Below are 22,826 nucleotides of genomic sequence, written 5' to 3'. Positions count from 1 at the left end.
GTGACTGCATGGTGAAACTTCCAGAGGATGACTTTGGATGCGAGAATGCATTGCTGGAATTTTCATCTTGTCTGATGAATTGAATTATTTTCCGGTTATTATCTTAGCCTTCTGACTGTCACGCACAAATGCGTGAGTGTTAGCCACATGGCTGCATTAGCTGCTGCTTGAAAGATGATCACACAGTGAGCCTCCAAACCTCACCATGCTCTGTCAATTGTTTTGTCCTTCAATGCCGTATTTTTAACGTGCTACCCCCGCAAGATAGTTTCCGTGGCACGTGTTAGCTAGCATTTAAGTTCCACACGGCAGACATGATTTGTTATTGTTTTGTGGGAGGGGAAAATGGGAGGATGACGCTGCCAAAGATGCTAGTTAGGTCATGACAGTACACTGCACGAAAGGACCGCTGAGGGCTGCTATAGTGATAGGCACAGGTGATTGGTTTTGAAAGGAAAGTATAGGCACGTATCGATCTTGTGATTTTTCACAGAAATCGGCCAATACTGATCGGTGGCCGATCAATCAGAGCACCCCTAGTCATTAGTTGTGATTTGAGTTGTGATTTTGTGTTGAAATTTCCATCATTAGAGGGGAAAAAAATCAGCAGTGCACAGAGAAATCACCCGGCGAATGCACTGGTGCAAACAGTGTCAAACCAGGGGTTCGAGGTCAGAGGGTCTCACCTCGGCAGGCTGCCATCTGTAGGGCGTCCTCGATGCGCTGCAGCTCGCGCTGCTTCGCCTCCTGCTGATAGCGTTCCTCCTTGGCGGCATCGTACTTGATGGCTGTCAAGTAGAAAAAGGTGAAATCTTCAGCTAGAGGAGTGCTATGCATTGCGGTTAGCGGTCTCAGGTGTCCACACAGTTGGACATATTAGCGTGTGAGCAGAAACCAGAACTCCCCACAAGCACATGTATGACCCAGTAAAAGCCCAGACAACCACCCAGACGGTACCAAGCGCTAAAAGGGCTGCACGGCGCCATCTTGTGATTGATCTTTTCAGACAACCAGCTCACTGTACAACCCGAAATCGACATTTGATGCTAGTCGTGCAGCCTGACAGAAGAGCAGCAATTGGAGCGACCTCAACCACACTCGTAAACCTCAGTCTTACCATTAAAGGGACATGTTATCAGCTGAGATCCAGCTGGAACACACACACACATAATGTGAGAACACACACTCCTCCATGGCAGCACGTAAGACCTCTGCGTGCTTGTTTGAGAAGGAGGAGGTTGGGGCAGAGCCAGTACATGCTGTAAACACCATTTAACAGCCTCAGGGCACGGCCACTTCCTTGTTATTGGAATGATTAGAATCCACAAGATCAACGTGGAGTCTAGCTTATTTTCCGAGTCCTGGCAGCATGCATCAAGTCCTCATGTACAAACTAAACAATGGCAACTGACACGTGATTGGCTGATGTGGAGACAGGACGTTACATACTGGCTCCGGGAACAATGAGCAGGTAGAGTCCATCCAGTGTGGCCACCACAGCGTCATTGTAGAGGTTCTTCCAGGGAATCTTCAGTGTCAGTTTACCTAAAATACAGATGACGAGGTCACCACGGACAAGATGCAAGAGCATCCAATGAGCCAACAATAGCAGTGACGCGCACACTAACAGTCCGCACAAGATAGTCTTCTTGTTGGCTCAACATGATACACACACACACACACACACACATCAAAACTTTTATCACATGCACTCTGGACACAGAGATGACCACGCCATGAGGCGACATCCTGCTTTGACTGACAGCCACTCACCTATCTGTCCAGCCTTCACCTTGAACGGGACGTCAAATTCACTCTGAAACACAAACACAAGTTGCATCTTTTACCTTCAGGACCACATTGTGTCAACACTATGACTCACTTGTAACACCACTTGGTTCCTCGGGGTGGGGCAGTGAGTAATGCGCATGCAAAAATATCCGCAACACATTTGATTTTGCTCCCTTTTTCCATGAGCTGAACTCAACAATGTCAAACTTTTTGTATCTTAAAAGACATTTGCGAAGAATATTAGTGTGTTTGTGAGCATTAATCATCCACCCCACAGGTGCGGCATATCAAGACAGCATAATTACTGCACAGGGGTGCCCTTAAGTTGGCCACAATAAAAGGCCACTCCAAAATTGGGTTGGAGGTCGGAAAACCAGTCAGTATCTGGTGTGACCACCATTTGCCTCAAATCCCATATACACCAATCTAGAGCACCCCTAACATGCTCAATTGGTGACTATTGTGAGTGATCCTTGTAACATGGGACCGTGTACGCCTGTCACGATAACAAATTAAGCTGGTCGATAATTGTGCTACAAATGATCGCCGATAATCGATTTTATCAACATTTGTTTTAAACCTTTTTTTCATTATTTGTCATGAAAGGTGTACTTCACATTTGAACCACCAGATGGTACTCAAGTATAGTGTACGATGTATTAGCTAGACACAGAAGTTGCCTGTATGTACAGTATGTTTTTGCAATGTACCCAGCGACACTGTTTGTGAGCATGCACCATTTTGCACTGTTTTGTTTATATCTTCAAACCAAACGGCTCAGTAAGCTGTCGGAATGACGGCTGTGCTGCCCGAGGCACCTACAGTACAAGCCAAAAGAGCAGATGACACACACGCGTACATGCACATTCCAATTTCTCGGGGTGTCATAATTATCATTCAATTAATCGATTAATGGATTATCGTGACAGGCCTAGAACTGTGCATTATCAAGCTGCAACATGAGGTCATGCTCGTAGACGAATGGCACAAAAAAAGGACCTCAGGATCTCGTCACGGCATCTCTGTGCATTCAATAAATCAATAAAATGCACCTGTGTCCTTTGTTGACAACATACGCCTGCCTGTGCCATAGCCCCACCGCCACCACCACCACCACCCAATCCTAAAAATAGATTGTACTAATCATGATGATGACATCAGAGGAACGGGGAGGAGTCACCGCTGCATGAGGCCTTACCAGCGCATTTTCCTTCACTTTCAGGTTCTCGAGCACAACATTTCCTAAAGGGGACGCAGAAGAAAGAAAAGTTTATATCTGTTTGGCAGCAACACTCTTATGCAGGTGACACGTGATATGTGAACAGAAACTTGAACTTTTTGGTCCCAGTGAGTAAAATGTAAACACTAAATCAGGGAGTCATTTCACATGTTTGTCCGTTCTTTTTAAGCGTGTGACAAAATATTCCCATCAATATCTGGTGAATCTACTTGTCAGCGCCATGACTGACAGGTGTTCAATTCAGGCTGTGACCCGCCTCTCTCCACAAGTCAGCTGGGATAGGCTCCCATCCCTTCCTCGACCATAACAGTAGAAGTGGCCTTTCTTGTTATTCTCCCAATTGACTTGCGGCTGCAAAGAAAAAGTGGATCACATGACCGCAGCAATCTAGCTTCAGCTACTTCCTGTTCCTTTCAGGGCTGGGGGGTGGCTTCAGGTGTGTCACCACCGTGATGTCATCCTGACATACAGGTCTGTTAGCGTTGAGTTGCGCAAAGAAATGACCGAATCAGTCAGTAACACCTTCCCTGCAACACCGCACTCGTTGCACGCCCACAGCTACTAACATTGTGACCTGCGCATCAGAGAGTTACACACAGTAACGCTCAGGTGGACTTGTGTGCATCACAAGTCACATGATGACAGGATTTTGTAATGTTTTGCTAATCAAGTGTGCACAGGGCTTAGTGTGTGTCCATACAGCGCAGTACAGCATCATGGGACAAAGTTAGCAACGTTTAGAGGACCCTGCTGACCGACTGTTTAATTAAACATGTTAATCTTTTGCTTTGCTTGATTGTTTATTTGCTTAATGAAGGAGGGAAATACTGAAGTTAACAAATGATTGATGATCCAGTACACCCATCTACACACTGTCTTATAATTCGGCACGGCATTTAAGGTCGCAGAATTGAAAGAAAAATTTCCAAAGGTTGCACACGACAATCTGCTCAATGGTGACAGCTGGCAAGGTGCACGGTTCCGAGAATAAGCAGACGAGTTGCATCGAAGTAAACTATATTTTAACGATCACGTTAAGGCCGAAGTTTAGATAAGACGTTGTTGTGTGAGGTTACATGTTCCAAAATTCCCCCCCAAAATTATTTTTTTGCAGAAAGAGAAGAGAGTTTTGACGAGCGACACAACTGAACCAAGTCTGGCTCTCGAGCGTATAGCTAGCTGGCTAGCTAGCTGCGCAGCTCACCTCCCCAGATCCCAATTTTGAGCTGGGACTTGTCCAAGTTCTCCACATAGTCTCCGATGAACCTATTGAGAAGGTCGCTGACCAACGACTCGAACACCATGACTGACACCGCCGAGTGGGACTCTCCGCCTCGGCCAGCTTCACTTTTCACCCGATTTCCGCATTAGAAGGTGACAGATGCGTCCATATCGATGACTCTGTGATCGACCGCTGCCTGAGTCGATTCGTTATGTCTGTGCTTTAGCGGGAATGACCGAAGGCGGAGCGCATCGATCAGTCAGCTGACTCCTTTTGAAGGGCGTGTTTGTTTATACACGAGATTATATTTGGAGTCATTTGATCTGATTTGGAACATGGAACAGGAACATGTTTAATACTGTGTGTGATATTTAGCTAATTTGCGATATCAATGTAGGCTAGTTCAAATGTGTGTTTTTATTTCAGTGTGTTTTTATCTCGCAATGCCATATCAAGGACAGTACCAGTATCAGATTGATGCTAGCCTGATGAGATCGATATTTTTCAGTGTATCTTCACAAATATCTCAGAAAAAATGTTTCCCTCAAACCTTTGCCCCGTGGTTTGTTCTGATTAAAATCAGAACATTAAAATCAGACAACAATCTTGAAAAATCTCAAGTATTGGCATCATTATCATTGATCCTGTATTTACTTGGTATCGAATTGATACCAAAATGTGCAGTATCGCCCGATGCTGTTTACAAGGAAAACACTGTCAGCAAGTCTTTTATAGCTTATTGTTGAGGAAGCGTTCATGTCCATGAACAATGTGCGCGTACGAGCACACAAGCCTACTGTTACTATAGTCCAACATGATGATGGGGGTGGACTGACTGTGACCTCTGACCCCACATCGCCTGCTCATTTACTGACTTTATTTAAATGGTGACTCACTTCCGGTGGGGCTCCGGTGTTGGGGGGCGCTGGGGGTATCGCCTCTGGGGGGTTGGGTGGGCCGGACTGGGCGTCCTGGCGGGCTGGGTAGGGCCTGTGGTGTGTCCTGTGGCCTGTGGCTCGCCCGAGCCTGGGCTGTGGTGGGTGGCCGGTCGGTCATGTGTCCTTGGTCCCCCCCCTGCTCGGTTTGGGCGGCGTTGGGGTGTGGGGCCCCCGTCCCTCCTGTGCCACTGCACCACCTCACATATATATAGGACTTTGGGGGGTGGCCTACGGTCGGGCGTGGCTGGGGAGGAGAGCTGCCTTGGGGGCTCCTCTGCTCCTGCCGTGCCACTGACCTGTTGCCCCCCAATTTTAATCGCAGAGTAGACACTTAGGGTTTGGGGGGGGCTGGTCAGGTGAGGGACCCTCCGAGCGGCAGCTGTCCCCTGATTTTAATTGCATCATTAGCTATCATCCACATACACCCCATATACATGCACACAGATACACCCATCAGGGACACAGAGACCAGCTTTTCGTAGCTGTCCTCTTTTATTTTATTTTATTTATTTATTTATTTTTTAATTGCATTATAGACACAATCACACCTTATTACATACACGGGTGGGGCGGGCTGGATTGGGGTGCCTCGTGCACCGCGGCGCATGGCCGCCAGGGTCGGTGGGGTGGCCGGGGGCCTGGCTGTCGCGGTGGCTCGCACCGGGTGGCCTGGCCTGTGGGATGCCTATGTCTGGTTCGCCTACCCTCCCCTGGGGTGGCCCTCTGGGGCCTGTTGATGCCGGGGCTTGCGCCGGGGGGGGCGGCTTGCGGTGCTTCCCCTGGACTGACACGCGCCTCTGCGCTCTTGGGGCGGGTTCGGCGGTCTCCGGGGGGCGGTGCTGGTGCTGCGGGTGGCCCGTGTGCCGCCGCGGGGGCTGGTGGTTGCTGCGCTGTGGCGGCTGCTGGGGCGCCGAGCCAGCTGGTGGGTTGGGGCTTGGTCATGCTTGCGGGTACTGTGGGCCTTGGTGGCGGGGTGAGGATGGGGGGGCGGGTGCCCTGGGGCCGGGCCCGCGGGGGGGGTTGTGCTCTGCCGGGCGCTTGGGCGTTTGTCGCCGTTGCGCTTTGTGCTCTGCTGGGCCGCTGTCTGTGGCCTCGCCTCCCCCGGTCTGTCTGCGGGCTTGTCGGGGGTGGGGCTCCGGTGCGCGGGTGGTGCACTGTCGGCTCTGGTGGCATGTGGTTGGTCTGGCTTCTGGTGGTTTGTGGGGTCCGTCGGCTGGTCTGCTGCTGGTCTCACCTTCTCGGCTCTGGTGCTTGGCCTCCCTGTGGCTTGGGGTACGGTGCTCCCGCTCCCTCTTCGGGGTTTGCTGGCCCGCGGGTGTCGGTTGGCGCTGTGTGGTGGTTCGCCTGGCTGCTCGCCCGTTTTCCCGCCCGCCTGCTCGGTTTCCCGCTTTCCTCCTCGCTGGCTCCCCTGTCTGCCTTGCTGGCGGCGTCCTACCGTTGGGAGGGTGTGGCCTGGTGTCTTCCTGCTCCCTGGCGGTCCGCGCTCTCCGCGCCTGGGTTCTGGATTGTATGTCTGGGACCCCTGGTCCCCGGCTCCGCTGCTCCGCTGGTTACCAACGGGAATAGGGTGAGGCTTCTGGGTGTCGGGCAGTCGACCACTGTGTGTGTGTGTGCGTGCGTGCGTGCGTGTGTGTGTGTGTGTGCGCGCGCGCGCGTGTGTGTGTGCGTGCGTGTGCGTGGGTGTGCGCGCTTGAGGGCGTTGGAGTGTGTATGTGCGTGCGTGTGGGTGCGTAGGAGTGTGTATGTGCGTGCGTGTGTGTACTTTTATTTATTTATTTATTTATTTATTTATTTTAGTTATTTATTTGGGGGGGGCATACAGGGGTTTGCTCCGTGGGGTCGAGTGCTGGGTGATACATCTCTGCCGCCCGTGCCTCCGCTGTGTGGGTGGAGGGTGTGCCTCCTGCATCCCTGGGTGGGGCGGCCCTGTGTCGGGGGTCGGGTGGGGGTTGGCCCGGGGCGGGCCGGGCTCCGCTCCCTGGGGGTGGGGGTGGCGGGGGGCGGGGATTGGCGCTTCCGGCACGGGCGGGCTTCTTTCCGGTTGTGGGGGCGTCTCTGGGCCTGCCGGTTTGTGGCGCCCGGTACTCGTCTGCCTTTGTGGGGTGTGATCTTTCGCTGGTCTCGGGCGTTGGCAGTCTTCCGGCCCGCCGGCACCCTGTCCTTGGCTGGGATTACCTCTCTTCGGCCCCTTGCTGGTCTTCCCGGGGGGGAGGGCTCTCTGGGCTGGCTCTTGGGGCACTGATCTTTGTGCTGCCTGCCCCTGTGGGTCTGGTGGCCTTCTGACGGCGGGGGCTCGGCCTGGCTATTTGGGGCGGGGCTCTCTGGGAGGTGCAAGGCGGCCCCTTTCCTTTCATACATTCTCAGTGACAATTACACGGCCACACATTCTTGCACCTTTATATATATGAAGACTTCCCCACATACAGAGATACCTGTACATATGCACACTCACAGTACATACGTACTTCCCCACATTACTCACTGAGTTAACCAGGGTGTTATTATGTTGTTGGTTTTATTACAGCGATGGTGATATCAGCAGTATGACTATAGTTTGTTTTTTGTTTTTTTTTTACAATGATGTGCATTACAGTAATTATCATTCTGTTCACTATCATGGATAATCATTTTTATTACTACAATTATGTGTGACTGTTTCAATGCAGTATTGTCATTGTGATCACTATCATAGTTCATCATTTCATGACTACTATTAAGTGTGATTGTCATTGACAGCGTTATCATTGTGGTTGTTGATATTGTTTTGTCCTTTGTCCTTAAGTCCTTGTTCGTCTTTATAGTTGTCACAGACATTTATTTGCTGATGTCGTTCTGTATGTTTCTGTTGTTCTGTTCTTGTTGTCACAATTGTTGTTGTTGCTGCTGTTGTCCTTGTCTCTTGTCTCTCTTTTTTTTTTTGTCCCCCTCTCATCCCCGCACCCCCCCGTTTCCTTTTCTCTTCTTCTCTGTCCCCTCCTGCTCCGGTCTGGTCGCTCCAAATTTGCTTTATAACAAGCATCAAAGTCAATTAAATTTTGTATAACAGGGGAAGTGTATATCACACTTCTCCCTGGCAGAGTAAATCTGTTGAGCACTTGACGGCATTTAGATCTACAATTCTATCTGCTTTAAAGGCTGGACAGGACAGGGGTAAAAAAAAAAAAAAATTAAAAAAAAATGGTGACTCAAAATAATGAGACCTTTATAAACAAGGACGTAGAACTAGCTAGTCCGCTTGGGTGTTGACGTCCATGTGACACAAAACAGGAAGTTCACAAGTGCTGTTGTTGTTCAGCCTCATTACGATCTCGTTAAAACATATTTCCTGCGAAGTGGACTTTGACCTCGGAGCGTCGAGCGCGGCGCTGATTTGATTTGTTTTTGAGCGTAACTGTGATGTCACGAGCGTGCCGAGAGAACGGACGCCATGTTTGCCAGGTTAATGCGCAAGCTGATTGCGGCTAATAGAAGAAGTATGGAGCTAATGTTCTCCGCGGAGACCACAATTAGGAGAACACGGGCTTGGAAAAGAACACGTGACGCAAGGTAGCATCAGGAAGAACAACAAAATCAGCTTTCGTAATGAAAATAGTACGTTTCGTTGACCAAAACATTAGGTACACAATCTAACATCAAAAAATAGAAAAAAGTGAATTCCAGGGATTTGTACTCATCTCACTCGATTGTGTACCGACTGAAGTAACCCTTGAGTGTTTTTATTTGACCTTTATCATGAGGCAAAAGGTCGGCAGCCAGCTGGTTACCATGGTAACATGTATAGGGGACTCAAAGTGCAAAGAGAACAAAAAACCCGTTGCCCTTGTAGTATGAACAATGAGATGACATCATCAACGTGTCTTTTTTTCAAGATCACAGCGATGTTGCAGAGAAGATGGCCATGATGAGGATGATGATGACCCTGCCCCCACATCCCCGGGATGGTCATGTGACCCCCTTTCATGAACTTTAAATGGCTGTCATGCCCTGGAGTGAGAGAGACGTCGAAGAGTCACGGACGCAGGTGAGTCTCCTCTCGCTTACGCGCCATGTCATGTCATGTCAGCGCTTCCTGTTGATGAATTTCTATTCTTTGTCTTGTCTACGGGAATAAGGAGTACAGAAACAGACTATTTGATTTGAAACCGTGTTCTAAATATTGACTTTGGCTGATAGTGATCAATATTTGTACTTTTTAATTCATCCAACAAGACAAAGTTTGACACCTGGATGTTCCAAAGGAATACTGACAGTCGCCTGCTTCCTGCTTTCAGGCTCAGAGGATTGTGGGTAGTGTAGTCTAGTGCACTGGTTCTCAAACAGGGGCGCTAGTACCCCTGGGAGTAAAAATAAAGGAGTAAAACAATATAAACAATAAGTAATAAAAATAAGTATTTGATTTGATTTAGTCAATATACCCCCTTACAAGGATATAGACCCGAGGTCATTTTTATGGTATTCATTGCGGCAGGGAGAGATAATGCAAAGCCAGAAAAAAATTAATAAAGTGTATAAATTTTATTTGATTTGGAAGTCCTTTGGACAACTTACATTAAAGAAAAAAAATACATTAAAATACAAATTATAATAATAAAATAATAATAAATCATATCAAATGAAATATTATTTAGCATTATTTAAATATGACATTAACATAAACAATAATAATAACAAAGGTCTCGTAATTACATTTGCGCAATTCAACACGTCCATACAGGAGTAGGAAAAAGTAATATTAATCTATCGTATTACTGAGAATTCATTCACACCTTATCTTTTGCCATTTCGCTTGCTTGCATTTTGTCATTCATTTCCTGCATAAGTTTAAGGATTAACCACGTTTTCATTGAAGACAAAAGAACAGGGAATGTGTAGAAATGCATGGATACTGTAGCTTATTTAGCGATGGACGAAAAAAAAGAAGGAACATTTGGTAAAAAAAAAAATAAATAAAAATGAGCAAAAATAGTAAAAACAATGGACAGTGTGTTAAAATCCAGACAAAAAAGTAAATACAAAATAAAAAATCATGAAAAGAGTAAATTCCATTCTAACAATATTATATATATTCTAAATATTATAATCCCCAATAAGGGCACTTTAAGTTGATAATTATTCTTTTATGTGCACAAAGCTTTTTTTTTCTTTTTTTGCAATTTAAGTTGTATTTTTTTTCCAAACGTTACAGACACGACCACTACAGATGAGCACTGTTTTGGACAGCACTAAAACAAATAGTGACGTTGCAGTTTTTATGCTTGTTTTGTTTTAAACATATTCCACAAGCTTGACGGAAAAACGGTTGAGAACCACTTGTCTAGTGACTGCAGGATGTCGAGATCTCTGCTACTCTGCTGCTGGACCCTCAGTCTGCTGACGCTCTCGTCAACACTGGTCCACCAGAACCACCAAAACCTCCAGGTGGACAACGACCTGGCCGCCCCGAGCCACCCTGACTCCTCCTACCTGTCCGAAATGGGTCAGTGATGTTTGACGGCAATACTGTATGTGAATTAACAACCGCATGATCATGTGACTCATGAATTGAAAATCATCGTCATTGTCGTCATTGATGTCTGTGCAGAACGAGGCCACGCCCCCGCCCTCCTGCCTGTCGATTCAGTGGAGGATCATTTCCTGATGGAGTCGGGCTCCTACGATGAGGTGAGGTGAGACTGACGGTGAGGACTAAAGGACGCAACCAAATGTGACAGTGTCAGTGTCTTCCCCACAGGACTCAGCGGTGGCAGCGGCGGCAGCGGCGGCCTTGCAGCAGCAAGGTCGCGCTATGCGCTCGCCTCGCCGTTGCATCCCTCACCAGCAGTCGTGTCTGGGCTACCCGCTTCCCTGCTGTGACCCCTGTGACACCTGCTACTGCCGCTTCTTCAACGCCATCTGCTACTGCCGCCGCGTGGGCCACGCTTGCCCGCCCAGACGCACCTAACACGCTACCGGGTCCTTGTCATGTGCAAGCGAGGGAATAAATGTCTTCAAATATCACCTGACATCTTTTGTGTCTCTGATGGTGTTTGGCATCAGCAACACAATGCCACCATTGCGCCAGCACTGCCCTATGCTAAGCTAACGTCAGCCTACTTTGCGTTGAGAGCCAGCATAGAGTGACGTCATCACGTGAACACACACACGACAATATTAGTTTGGTTTTTGTTGTCTTTTATTGAACATCACAGTAAAAATGCAAACTGCTCAGTTGGAGGCGATGGTCTGGTCCATCCAGGCGCGGAGCTCGGTGACACGGGCGTACACGCCAGGCATGGTGGGCGTGCAAGTTCCACTTCCCCAGGACACGATACCGACCAGAGTCCAGGCGCCGGCCTTCTCGCAGACCAGGGGGCCGCCAGAGTCGCCCTGGCAAAGACAACAAAATCATAAACAAAGAAAGTAGCGACAGAGGATCGATCAGATGAGAGCCCCGCCCACCATGCAGGAGGAAGCTCCGGAGGCGCCGGCGCAGATCATCAGGTTGCTGATCTTGTTGCCCCAGTAACGGCGGCACTGGTCATTGGTCAGCAGGGGCAGGGAGGCTTGCTGCAGGAGAGCAGGCGTGTCGGGGGCTGAAACACAATGCATTGACGTCACCACAGAGGGGTCGACGGGTCACGCCCCCTGCTGGCTGGCCACGCAGTGAGCCCTCACCGTTGTGGCGGGTCAGACCCCAGCCGGTGGTCACACACTTCATTCCGCCAGGGTAGTTGTCGCCTGTCTCGGCCACGCACACGGGGGACACGCGCATGTTCATCTGGACGGGGCTCGCCAGCTTGATGAGCAGGATGTCGTTGTTGATGGTGAAGCCGTTGTAGCGAGGGTGCTTGAACACCTGGCAGGAGGTCAGGTGGTCAATGCGAATTCCGGGCGCCGTGAAAAAGAATGAATCCCCTGGACAGCTTCATTTTTCAGCATTGTCCTAACTCTACGCCGCCCCTGAGCTGAGGTGACACAAACGGCTCTCACCTTGCCGACTCTCATGACCTGGATGTCCTCAGCCGTGGATGAGCGGTCGTGCTCTCCAAGAACCACGCGGTGGGAGGTCCTACGCGCGGTAATGATAACATGAAGCGATGTTTGTCACTCATATCGCTTTCACCAACAGTCAATTATGTGCATGTAGCATGTAGCATGTGCTGGCTAGTCTTTGGACCAAAATGACTTTTTGGAGGTGGTGAAGGAAAGAGGAGGAGGTCACCTGACGTTGCAGTGAGCGGCCGTCACAACCCAGTTCTCGTTGATGAGGGAGCCGCCGCAGAAGTGGAAGCCAGTGTAGTCCTGCAACATAACTGGCGCTGTGATATCACTACCTGTGTGTGTGTGTGTGTGTGTGTGTGTGTGTGTGTGTGTGTACCTGCAGGGACACCTGCCAGGGCCAAGAGTGAGGCACCGCCTCCTCACCGTTGACGATACGGGAGTACCCGGTGATGACGGGAGGGATGGCGGGGCTGCCGCAACCTGTTGTCATCATCAATGTGACAATCATCAATGTGATCAAAGATGCACAACGGCTTTGCTCTATTTCCTTCCCAGGCGCCCCCTATTGGTTGGCACCAGAACTACACTTGGTCTTGCTTCGCCGTCTTAGATGCTAGGACGCTAACAATAAAGCAATGTCTCACCGTAGGCGGCGCCGGCGAAGGCAAGGCAGGAGAGGATCCACAGGAAGGCCATGGCTCGATCATGCCTTCTCCGTCTCAACCAGCAGCTTTTATACAGCCAACCAGCCACCTGATTGGACGGGGGCGGCGAGGGAGGCGGAGACAGGACACGGTATCAGAGGACGGTGGGAGTTTGGACAGGTTGAACTTGTGGGAAGTTTGCAGCTGAAGATGCAGAACATCCTGCGTGGCTTCACATGTTCTACTCTTTAACAAAGTCGTTCTCTTAAACGCGTTAGTTGTCACAATATCAACGTCTTCCTGACCTGACCTTGACCTTCCATAGAAATCCCAACATATCAGAGGCAATAACTTTGCACTGAGAAAAACAGGAAGTCATGATGCCAAATAAATGTCAGCAAGGCACGCATGTCATGTATGTTTGCTGCGTTCAAGGACGCTGCAAAAAAAAAAAAGGTCACATGTTCCACATGTGTGTCTTTCTCAGCATATTATGGACTGTGAGCACTGTAACGTACTGTAACGGTGGTCAGCATCTTTTCAGAGTAAAAGAATGGAAAAATAAGCAACAAATGAATAAATGTTCTGTACTTCCACATTTGTTTGTTGATGCGACGTCACTAGACTTCGAATGGATGGAAACCATAAGAAACATCCATGAAGGAATACTTGAAAAACATGTGTGATCGTCCCCTTCAGCCATGATGCCAGGTGGTTAACGGTAATGGTCTAGTTGATATGGGACATGCTTGACAACATACCACGAAAGTGCAACACTGGCTCACGCTTGCACAATTCGACATGTTGGAAAAGGAGCAGGAAGAAGTGGAGCTTATTTAATCCCTTCTCAGCAATTACTCATGTATCAGGTAACCAATTTTTAATAGTGAAAGAATAGTATAATTAATCGATTTTGTGGATGGCAAGCAATATAAAGAATAAATCACTAAATAAACAGGTGAAACTGACCAAAACAGGTCAAAAACATTGTGCAGTAATAAATAAGTGCAGGATATATGAATACCTTCATTAAATCACAAAAACAATAAAGACATACAGGAGTACAGCTGAAACTTGTATACAGTGTTCCCTCGTTTATCGCAGGGGATAGGTTCCCATCCATCCGTTTTGTATGTCGCTTATCCTCATTAGGGTCGCTGGTATGCTGGAGACTATCCCAGCTGACTTTGGGCAAGAGGCGGGGTAGTCCCTGGACTGGTGGCCAGCCAATGGCAGGGCACATATAGACAAACAACCATTCACACTCACGTTCATACCTATGGACCATTTAGTCTCCAATGAAGCTAACATGCATGTTTTTGGGATGTGTGAGGAAACCAGAGTACCCGGAGAAAACCCACGCACGACCCAGATCTTCGCAATCTCCTGACTGTGTGGCCAACATGCTAACCACCAGGCCTCCGTGCGGCCGGATAGGTTCCCAAAATATGAAATCCGCAAAGTAGCCAACTTTTTTTTTTGTTTATTTTTAACGATCATATCCACTTTAAGGCCGTAGAAGCCCTCATCATACACTTTATACACTTTTCTTAGACAGGCATTAACATTTTGTCACAAACGCTGAGTTGTAATGATCAACCTACTAGGTTGGACACGAGAAATTATTAAGTCACTCACAAGTATTCACTCCTCTGACCGTGCTTCATCCTGGCGCCGTTCGGCTGTAGCGTTTTTGTATCCTTGTTTAAATGGTTGTTAAAATGGCGCCCTAAAGCCAGTTAGCTGCTTCTTCTTTTTCTATGGTTCATTGGCGGTTATCAAGCAGCTCACACGGTTAGCTAGTTTGCCAGCGATCATTCATTGACCGCAACAGGAATTGAGTGACAATGGTCTACAGCCAGTCAGGACGCAGAACACAAAGGGCAAGTTCTCCCTTAGCCTATCAGGACTGTTGTGGCCGGTACGGGCACATGAACACATACTGAGATGAGGTGGAGGGACAACATATTTTCCGTTTTTGATTGACACAAAGTAAGTAATCCCGCCTCTCAGTGTCAGCAGGGATAGGCTCCGCCTCTCTGTGACCCAGCACGGGTCAGCAGTGTGATGGACGCAGTCCAGACTGACAGCAGTGTACCTCAGCGGGCTGCGACAACCAAGCAAACGTCATGTAAATATTTAATGGGAGTTTCTTCTTGGGCTGGCAAACATCCCAAGTGGCCTCTTGATCGCCTCTTTAAGCGCTGAACTGCTGTGGATCACTAAGGCAGTGTGTAGAACTGCTACAAAACATCTGAGAAGATGCTGAGATCATGGGGTCATAGATTTGTTTGCAAATGTTGGCTGTGTGTCCTAAAGACAATATTTAGCATCAGAAGACTGGACCAGTAAGAAGGGAAAAAAGAAGAAGACGTTCATGATGTTCACGTGGTTTTATTGTTGTAAAACATTCGTTCCGCCTGTTTAGTTGCTGGCCAGGATCTGGTCGACCCAGGCGCGGAGCTCGGTGACGCGGGCGTAGACGGCGGGGGTGGAGGTGGAGCAACGGCTGCTTCCCCAGGACACGATTCCAACCAGAGTCCAGGCGTTGTCCTTCTCGCACACCAGAGGACCACCGGAGTCTCCCTGCCGGGGGGGAGGAGTCAGGAGTTAGTGCTGGTAAGAGGACTAAGTGCGCTAGCCAGGTAGGGGGGTCTCACCATGCAGGAAGTGGCTCCGTCTCCTCCGGCGCAGATCATGACGTCAGAGATGTTGCTGCCCCAGTGTCTCTTGCACTGCTCGTTGGACAGCAGAGGGAGGGCAGCCTGCTGCAGCTTGTTGGGGGTGCTGGGAGCTGCAAGACAAGCACGCCGCGCTTAGGCACGCCCACCGCTTGACGCCGAACTGCGCTCAAACTCACCGTTGTAGCGGGTCAAACCCCAGCCAGAGGTGACACAGGTCATGCCAGGGGCGAAGGAGTCAGAGGTCTCGGCCAGGCAGACGGGGGACACGTTGGTGCCCAAGCGAGCAGGCGTGGACAGCTTGATGAGGGCGATGTCGTTGTTGATGGTGCGGGGGTTCCACTTGGGGTGGGTGAACACCTTGGCAGGCCTCAGCGTCTGCACGGCCTCGTTGGAGCCGTAGCCCTTATCGTGCTCGCCGGCGATCACGCGGTGGTAGGTCCTGCCACAAGAGGGTGCGGTTAAAACACAACGCCGAACGCGTATGAATGTTGCAAACCTCCGCGATGGCGCCTGGGGTCACCTGACGTTACAGTGAGCGGCTGTCACCACCCAGTTCTCATTGATGAGCGAGCCGCCACAGAAGTGGAAGCCGTTGGATTGCTGAGGGAGACAAACGTGTCACTGGCAGAAACAGGGAAGAAGAGCTGGAGGTCAGCTGACTCACCTGCAGAGACACCTGCCAGGGCCAGGAGTGAGGCACCGCCTCCTCACCGTTGACGATGCGGGCGTACCCGGTCACCTCGGGGGGGATGGCGGGGGTGCCGCAGCCTGACAAGAAACAACGGAATTACTCTTCAGTGTCATTTCAATGACGTTGCACAATGAGATTTATTTAAATTAAAAGTTTGCATCTTTCATTTTCACCAAGCTCAGAACCTTCCACGACTTCTCACCGTAGGCGGCGCTGACGAAGGCGAGACAGGAGACGATCCAGAGGAAGGCCATGACGACGATGATGCCGTTGAGTGAACGCCCGGCCCTTTTAATCCCAAATCTCGCAGAGCCTCGGCCAATGAGAGCGGGCACAGACCGTTATCAAAGATCATGAGGCCGCCAGCTGGTTATCAACGGCCAAGTCGCACGCTCTGATTGGCTGATGCTGCTTGGTCTTGCGCTAAACACATTTCTAGGAAAAGAACACGAAACGAGTACAGTAAGACCACTTATGTTCTACATGTTGGTCAGTTTGACAATAAAAATGTGATTGACTGATTAACTGATTAATAGTTTTTATTTCAGCCCAATTTCTAAACAAAGGAAAGATTTATCCCGCTCTAAAAAGATAAATGTGTGTAAAAAACGGTGAATCATATTTTGACTAGGGATGCTCCGATCTATCGGCCACCGATTAGTATCGGCTGATTTCCGTACAAAACACTCGATTGGCATATGCCGACATATGCCGACAGACGCCTCTCAAAGCCGATCACAAAAAACAATCGCCGTGCGGCGCAGACATGAGGTGAATGTGTACGTCTGCTGTGTCACGCAGGGTTCCCAACACCCGTACTGAGCCGACAAGGAACGCACTTAGTCCTGTGTTGCCGCAAGAATCGACACTAGTCTGTAAAGCCTCAACGGTGTCTGTTTGCCGGCTCGCCACGGGCTAAACTAATCCACGGCGGTGTGTTTGATCACTTCCTTGACCAACCTATCGGTGTTTGACTTCCCTTGCATCTGCAAGCCACCTAGAATTATTCGCCACTTTTTTTTTTTTACCACAGTGACATTTTGTTCAGAAAACAAACAAACAATGCGGTTAGTTTGGAGCTCGTTTTGGTCCCACGGGGAAGTGGATGTTACGTCCATTGGGTACTTACTAACTTCTTCAAGTGTCTATTGTTGTCATTATGCTAATTACGTCTTTTGTGTGTTGTTGTTTAATGAGCCTGCTAGCTATTCGCCAGGGGCCGTTGGAATTGTCTAATGGCGGCCCTGGCCAATAGCACTCATCATAAATCAATTGAAAAATGTACAGTTAATCCATGTGATTGGTATCCGAATCGGCAGCATAAAACCCTGATCGGAGCATCACTCATTTTTGCAGTAATTATTCTCATGTCCTGGTAGAAGAGAAGGGTCCGAAGTACGGTCCAGGGGCCACTTTGGGAACCCAGGTTGTTTTTTTTATTGGCCCTCAGTATATTGTAAAAATAAAACTACTTCATTATTAATGATATTTTATTAGATATTACACTAATTTGCTTTGTCAGTTTTATGTTTTATTCAGATCGCTTAGTACTGACCTACATTGGATTGCTTTTGGTATCTTTAATCTAGACAATGTATCAAAATGCGGCCAAAATGCCGGGGGGGTTTTTGTCGTTGAAGCCATCAAGTGTGCAGACGTGCCGAGTCAGCAGCAGTGTTAGCATGCTCCCATTCACACACTGATAACATGTGGATAGCAACACGTGGGTTTTCTCTGCAAATGATCACGTTAACATGCGCATACAGTATTTGCTAAAGCCTTCAAATGGAACAAAGAAGTTAAAAGCCACATATAAACTTTTATTTTTTCAACAAACACAGGAGGACCACAAAAGAGTGGTACCACTACGTACGCTCACCAGTAGAATGTACCACTACAGTACATACACCGTACCACTACATACACCCACATTGGTAAAACAGCTGCAGCACATCCAGAATGCTGCCGCTCGAGTCCTGGCTAGAACCAGGAAATATGATCCTATTAGTCCAGTGCTCAGGTCTCTGCACTGGCTTCCTGTCGCTCAGAGTATAGACTTTTAAACAGCTCTGCTTGTGTGCAAGTCTTTTCACGGTCTTGCGCCAAAGTACATCTCCGGCACGTTAGAGCAATTAGACCATCTTGAGCTCTGAGAAGCTCAGGGACGGGTCTCTTGCGGGTGCCCAGAGTCAGGACTAAACAGGGTGAGGCTGCGTTTCACATACCCCCCGTTTTGAGACACCCACGATTTTTTTTGCCACAATAAAAGCAAATAAAAAAGTGTAGGCGTGGAGCGTGCCAACTCTGCGCTGAAGCAGGTGAAAAGTGTCATGAGGTCATCAATGGGCCAGGACAGACTGAATGGCCTGCTTCTGGTGTATGTCCATAGGGACATGCATCTGAATTATGGGCGCGTGGTGGACGCATATGCCAGAATGCAACCGAGACGCATGCTATTCCTGAACCCACTGCTGATAATTGACATTGGATATTGAACGTGTGCTGTACATGGCTATTCAGGTGGAGGTGCAAAACAAAGGTTCTGGCATCATGACTATAAGGAAAACTGTTGTCTATTCTCAATGAAAATGAACCAGAAAAGCGATCCCCAGTGACATCAAATTATACTCAAATCCTCAGAATGTACAGCTGCTTCAAATTGGAAAATATTTCAGGAAATTGAGCTAAAATGGGTTTCTGCTAGTACCGGTAATTTTATAAATACAATGTTTTGGCTTCAACGATATATTCCATGGATAACAATAACAACAAACTCTTGAAATTAAGGATATAAAATTGGCCTCAGATATCACGAGATTGCAGGAAATGAGGTCTAATTTTTTTTTTTAATTTCTGGGGGAGGACCCCCAGACCCCCGCTCCATTTCCAGCGCCGAGGCCTACGGCCACACCCCCCCCTTTTCAAAAAAGCTAGATCCGCCCCTGTTTACGCCACCAAAATCCGGAACTGTGTTCCACAACTTTGGCAATGCCCAAACCCAGACTGAAGACGCTTCTATTCAAGTGTGCGTATGACAAATGAAACTATTTTATCTGCACTCTTCATTTTTTCATTTTTAAATCTTTTTTTTTTTGTTTTATGGAATGATTTATGGAATTTTATGTAATGATTTTATGTTTTCATGGAATGATTTTATGAAGTGATTTTACCCTTCTTTTCTGTAAAGTGCTTTGAATGACCTTGTGCATGAATTTTGCTTTAGAAGTAAACTTGCCTTGCCTTGAATGCAGCACTACATGCACACGCATGTGCCACTCACCACTCACCAGTGCAATGTACCAGGACATATGCACTCATCATAGTATAATACACCACTCCATACACTCAACAATATAATACATCACTACATACACACTCACCAGTATAATGTACCACTACATACACACTCACCAGTATCATGTACCACCATACATACACACTCACCAGTATAATGTACCACTACATACACACTCACCAGTATAATGTACCACTACATACACACTCACCAGTATCATGTACCACCATACATACACACTCACCAGTATAATGTACCACTATACATACACACTCACCAGTATCATGTACCACCATACATACACACTCACCAGTATAATGTACCACTATACATACACACTCACCAGTATCATGTACCACCATACATGCAGCTCCATCACTATAATGCATCCCTACATGCTTACTCATCAGTATAATACACCACGACAGCATTGCATCAGTGTGCTGTACCACTACATACACACTCATAATGTACCAAATCAATAAGGTGTAACGTGCAAGTATTAGTTTCTAGGTAATTGTCATGATAGGTAACTGTTTGATTCAAGCTTTTATGTTGAAAGGGCCGCTTTGTTTTACTTTGAAATGCACGGGGGGGAAAACGTCAGAGTGAACTTTGAGTGTGTCGAGCAATTCTTGGAGCGGGACTCTGTTGAAGGTGGACGTCTTTGTTCCGGACTCATGGACTCGGTGTTCCCCGGTTCTCTCGACTGAGCGTGGTTCCGACATGCTGCAGCCGGGTAACGACACCCGTGGATGGGCTGAAGTGTCCGTGTCTAACTGGTCCGGTGCGACAGATGCTGGTCCCGGTCCAGAGGCGGTGGTCGTCCCGGTCTTGTTCGGGCTGATCTTCACGGTGGGCCTGGTGGGCAACACGCTGGTTCTGTTGGTCACGTGCAGGGTGTCGCGCGCAGGAGGGGGTTCAGGGGGGTCGCCTGCCGGAAACCCCACTAACATCTTCATCAGCAACCTGAGCGTGGCCGACCTCCTCTTCCTCCTGCTGTGCGTGCCCTTCCACGCCACCATCTACTCGCTGCCCGACTGGGTGTTCGGAGGCTTCGTGTGCAGGTTCGGACACTTCTTCGCGTCCGTCAGCGTGCTCGTCAGCATCTTCACGCTCGTCGCCATGTCCGTGGACCGCTACGTGGCTGTGGTTCGCTCCGACCCCTCCCGTGGCGCCCGGAACCGCAGAAACGCGCTGGTGGGCGTCGGCGTCATCTGGACCGTGTCTCTGATGTTCTCGGTCCCGGTGGCCCAGCACCAGGTCCTCATCGAGCACGCGAGCGCCCCCAACAGCACCTTCTGCTGGGAGCGCTGGTCTGGACGGGCCCGGCACATTTACAAGGTCTCCATGGTTCTAGTCGGCTTCGTGGTCCCCCTGCTGCTCATCAGCTGCTGCTACGTCAGGGTCAGTGCACGCATGCGCATTAAGAAGTCCAAAAGTGTGCTTAATTGCATCCCTTTGACGTCTGCTGTCATTGTCTAGCTTGGAAACTTGAGTGACGACGGTTTGATGGCTTTCCTCTCCTCAGGTTCTATGTCATCTTCACAAAAAGATGAAGAACATGTCCAAGAAGTCTGAGCACGCCAAGCAAAAGGTACGCTTGAAAACTGCGCTTTAACCTCAAAAGTCAAACTGTTCTGAGGTGCAATAAGTTCAACTTTGTCAGGAGGAACAAAGATGAGATGAACGTCTTGACAGAGAGCAGACGATTGGGAGCACGAGCAGATCCCAAATCAGTTTACAGCAGAGGGTCAGTGCTAAATATTTAGACAGCAGACTAAGAATAGTCCTCACAAAGATGGCCCCATGTCACATGACTTGGCGTGTTCGGAGGCCACGCCCTCATGTGACTTTTGACCCCGTGAGACGTGAAAAGCGATAAAGACTAATGAATAATAAAGACTGTAAAGTCCAACACGGGTGTGTCTGATCCCACAGACCACGCAGACGGTGCTCCTGGTCATCACCGCCTTCGCCATCTGCTGGATCCCCCATCACATGATCACCCTGTGGGCGGAGTTTGGCACCTTCCCGCTGACGGACGCATCCTTCGCCTTTCGCATCGTGTCTCACTGCCTGTCCTACGCTCACTCCTGTGTCAACCCCGTCCTCTATGCCTTCCTGTCGGAGAAGTTCCGCAAGGCTTGCGGTCAGGTGTTCACCTTGCGCTTGTGGAGCCCGGCGCCCTCCAGAGGCTCGGAGGTGCGCTGCCGCACGGACAACATGTCCAGCACGCACTCCACCACCAACATATGAAGAAGGGACCTACTGTATGTGATTCTTTACTCTGCCAGGTCCAATAACTGGGTCATGTGACAACAGGACGTTTGATTGGCCGAGAACAAAAAAACAACAAAAAACAGACGTTTCAACCAGTGGTTCTCGACCGGTTTGGCTACAGGACCCACCATCACCCCTTAATGACAAGCGCCGACCCAAATTGTGGACATTTTTCAACTTACACTTCACAAATAATTCTTATTTGATGACAAGACCGTGCAGTTTGAATGTGAGGGTGTGCAAAATAACACAGTGTGTGCCGCAGCCTGCCAGGAACAGTAGGTTTTTATCAACAAACTCCAAATGATTTTAACAAAAAGTGTCTGCTTCCGCTAACATTTTGTCTGTACTCGCTAGCTCAATTTACTTCACTTTGAAGCACTTTAAAACTGAACATACAGAAACAAAAGCATGTCGATTATAACTTGCATAAGGTACAAAATAATTTCTCTCTGACATTCAGCATAAATGAAATGCATTCGAACAACCTGTGCTAGCTCGATGCTAATTTGCATTGAAAATTGTATATAAGTAGCGATTAGCACTAGCGTGTTTTACATGATGATTTCGAACACTTCCAAATATGCCAATTAAATAGATAAAAAAAATTTACATTCCACTTAAACAGCAGATATACAATAATAATTATAATGACAATAAATCATTTTTAGACTCAACAAGGGACAAGCTGGCTCATTCAACAGCTTAATGGCGCTACTAACTACCGGTGTTGGTCTTCAATGACAACGGGTTTCAAAGAGTGCAACAGAGCATTGTCGCCACCTATGGGAGTCCTAATAGATGACACCCTACTGCATTAAAAAAAATCCCCAACTGCTTTTTGTTTATTATGCTTTTTTGTAAATAAATGACCATCATGCGACATCATGTGACAATTTAGGAGTCGATGAAGTCTTTATTTAACCATTTTAATCTTAAATCAACATGAATTCTTTATTTAAATGTAATTTTTTCAGTGTTTTTTGCAGCTAGTATGAGGACGCGCATGAGTGCTGCCAGAGAGGCGCTCCTGTGCTGTGCTCATCATTCAGTATAA

The 22,826-nt window shown here is 48.3% G+C and overlaps 5 protein-coding genes across 6 annotated transcripts in view; 2 read left to right on the top strand and 3 right to left on the bottom strand.

Annotated features, from left to right (window-relative positions):
- The window catches only part of vps13c (vacuolar protein sorting 13 homolog C), a 39,166-nt gene extending 34,727 nt beyond the window's left edge, over positions 1-4,439 (bottom strand). Inside the window, exons 1-6 of one of the 2 annotated variants that reach the window (XM_054770137.1) lie at positions 4,236-4,439; positions 2,990-3,033; positions 1,774-1,816; positions 1,450-1,545; positions 1,118-1,150; positions 687-788 (exon numbers count right to left, since the gene is read on the bottom strand). In XM_054770137.1, coding sequence (XP_054626112.1) covers positions 687-788; positions 1,118-1,150; positions 1,450-1,545; positions 1,774-1,816; positions 2,990-3,033; positions 4,236-4,335 — 418 coding nt within the window. In that variant the 5' untranslated portion in view covers positions 4,336-4,439. The remainder of the gene's footprint in view (positions 1-686; positions 789-1,117; positions 1,151-1,449; positions 1,546-1,773; positions 1,817-2,989; positions 3,034-4,235) is intronic. The other variant, XM_054770138.1, reaches the window with a different exon arrangement.
- Positions 4,440-9,069: 4,630 nt separating this feature from the next.
- Positions 9,070-11,160, top strand: agrp (agouti related neuropeptide). The gene is made up of 4 exons (XM_054771231.1): positions 9,070-9,212; positions 10,475-10,667; positions 10,773-10,852; positions 10,923-11,160. Exons 1-4 carry the CDS (start codon positions 9,162-9,164, stop codon positions 11,130-11,132), a joined length of 534 nt encoding a protein of 177 aa, XP_054627206.1. The 5' UTR covers positions 9,070-9,161; the 3' UTR covers positions 11,133-11,160.
- Positions 11,161-11,345: 185 nt separating this feature from the next.
- Positions 11,346-12,873, bottom strand: LOC129178444 (chymotrypsin A-like). Its single transcript, XM_054770695.1, has 7 exons — positions 12,817-12,873; positions 12,549-12,652; positions 12,393-12,472; positions 12,161-12,239; positions 11,846-12,026; positions 11,630-11,763; positions 11,346-11,557 (listed from the first exon to the last, which is right to left on the bottom strand). Exons 1-7 carry the CDS (start codon positions 12,866-12,868, stop codon positions 11,396-11,398), a joined length of 792 nt encoding a protein of 263 aa, XP_054626670.1. The 5' UTR covers positions 12,869-12,873; the 3' UTR covers positions 11,346-11,395.
- Positions 12,874-15,194: 2,321 nt separating this feature from the next.
- Positions 15,195-16,497, bottom strand: LOC129178355 (chymotrypsin B-like). The gene is made up of 6 exons (XM_054770504.1): positions 16,394-16,497; positions 16,165-16,268; positions 16,021-16,100; positions 15,677-15,939; positions 15,477-15,610; positions 15,195-15,402 (listed from the first exon to the last, which is right to left on the bottom strand). The coding sequence occupies exons 1-6, from the start codon at positions 16,443-16,445 to the stop codon at positions 15,241-15,243; spliced, it is 795 nt and encodes a 264-aa protein (XP_054626479.1). The 5' UTR covers positions 16,446-16,497; the 3' UTR covers positions 15,195-15,240.
- Positions 16,498-20,137: 3,640 nt separating this feature from the next.
- On the top strand, positions 20,138-22,598 carry galr1b (galanin receptor 1b). The gene is made up of 3 exons (XM_054770503.1): positions 20,138-20,893; positions 21,018-21,083; positions 21,428-22,598. The coding sequence occupies exons 1-3, from the start codon at positions 20,213-20,215 to the stop codon at positions 21,743-21,745; spliced, it is 1,065 nt and encodes a 354-aa protein (XP_054626478.1). The 5' UTR covers positions 20,138-20,212; the 3' UTR covers positions 21,746-22,598.
- Positions 22,599-22,826: the final 228 nt, after the last annotated feature.

The sequence above is a fragment of the Dunckerocampus dactyliophorus genome, chromosome 3 (genome assembly GCF_027744805.1).
Source record: "Dunckerocampus dactyliophorus isolate RoL2022-P2 chromosome 3, RoL_Ddac_1.1, whole genome shotgun sequence".
In the NCBI taxonomy this organism is placed as follows: Eukaryota; Metazoa; Chordata; class Actinopteri; order Syngnathiformes; family Syngnathidae; genus Dunckerocampus; species Dunckerocampus dactyliophorus.
This window is presented reverse-complemented; position numbering and strand designations above follow the sequence as displayed.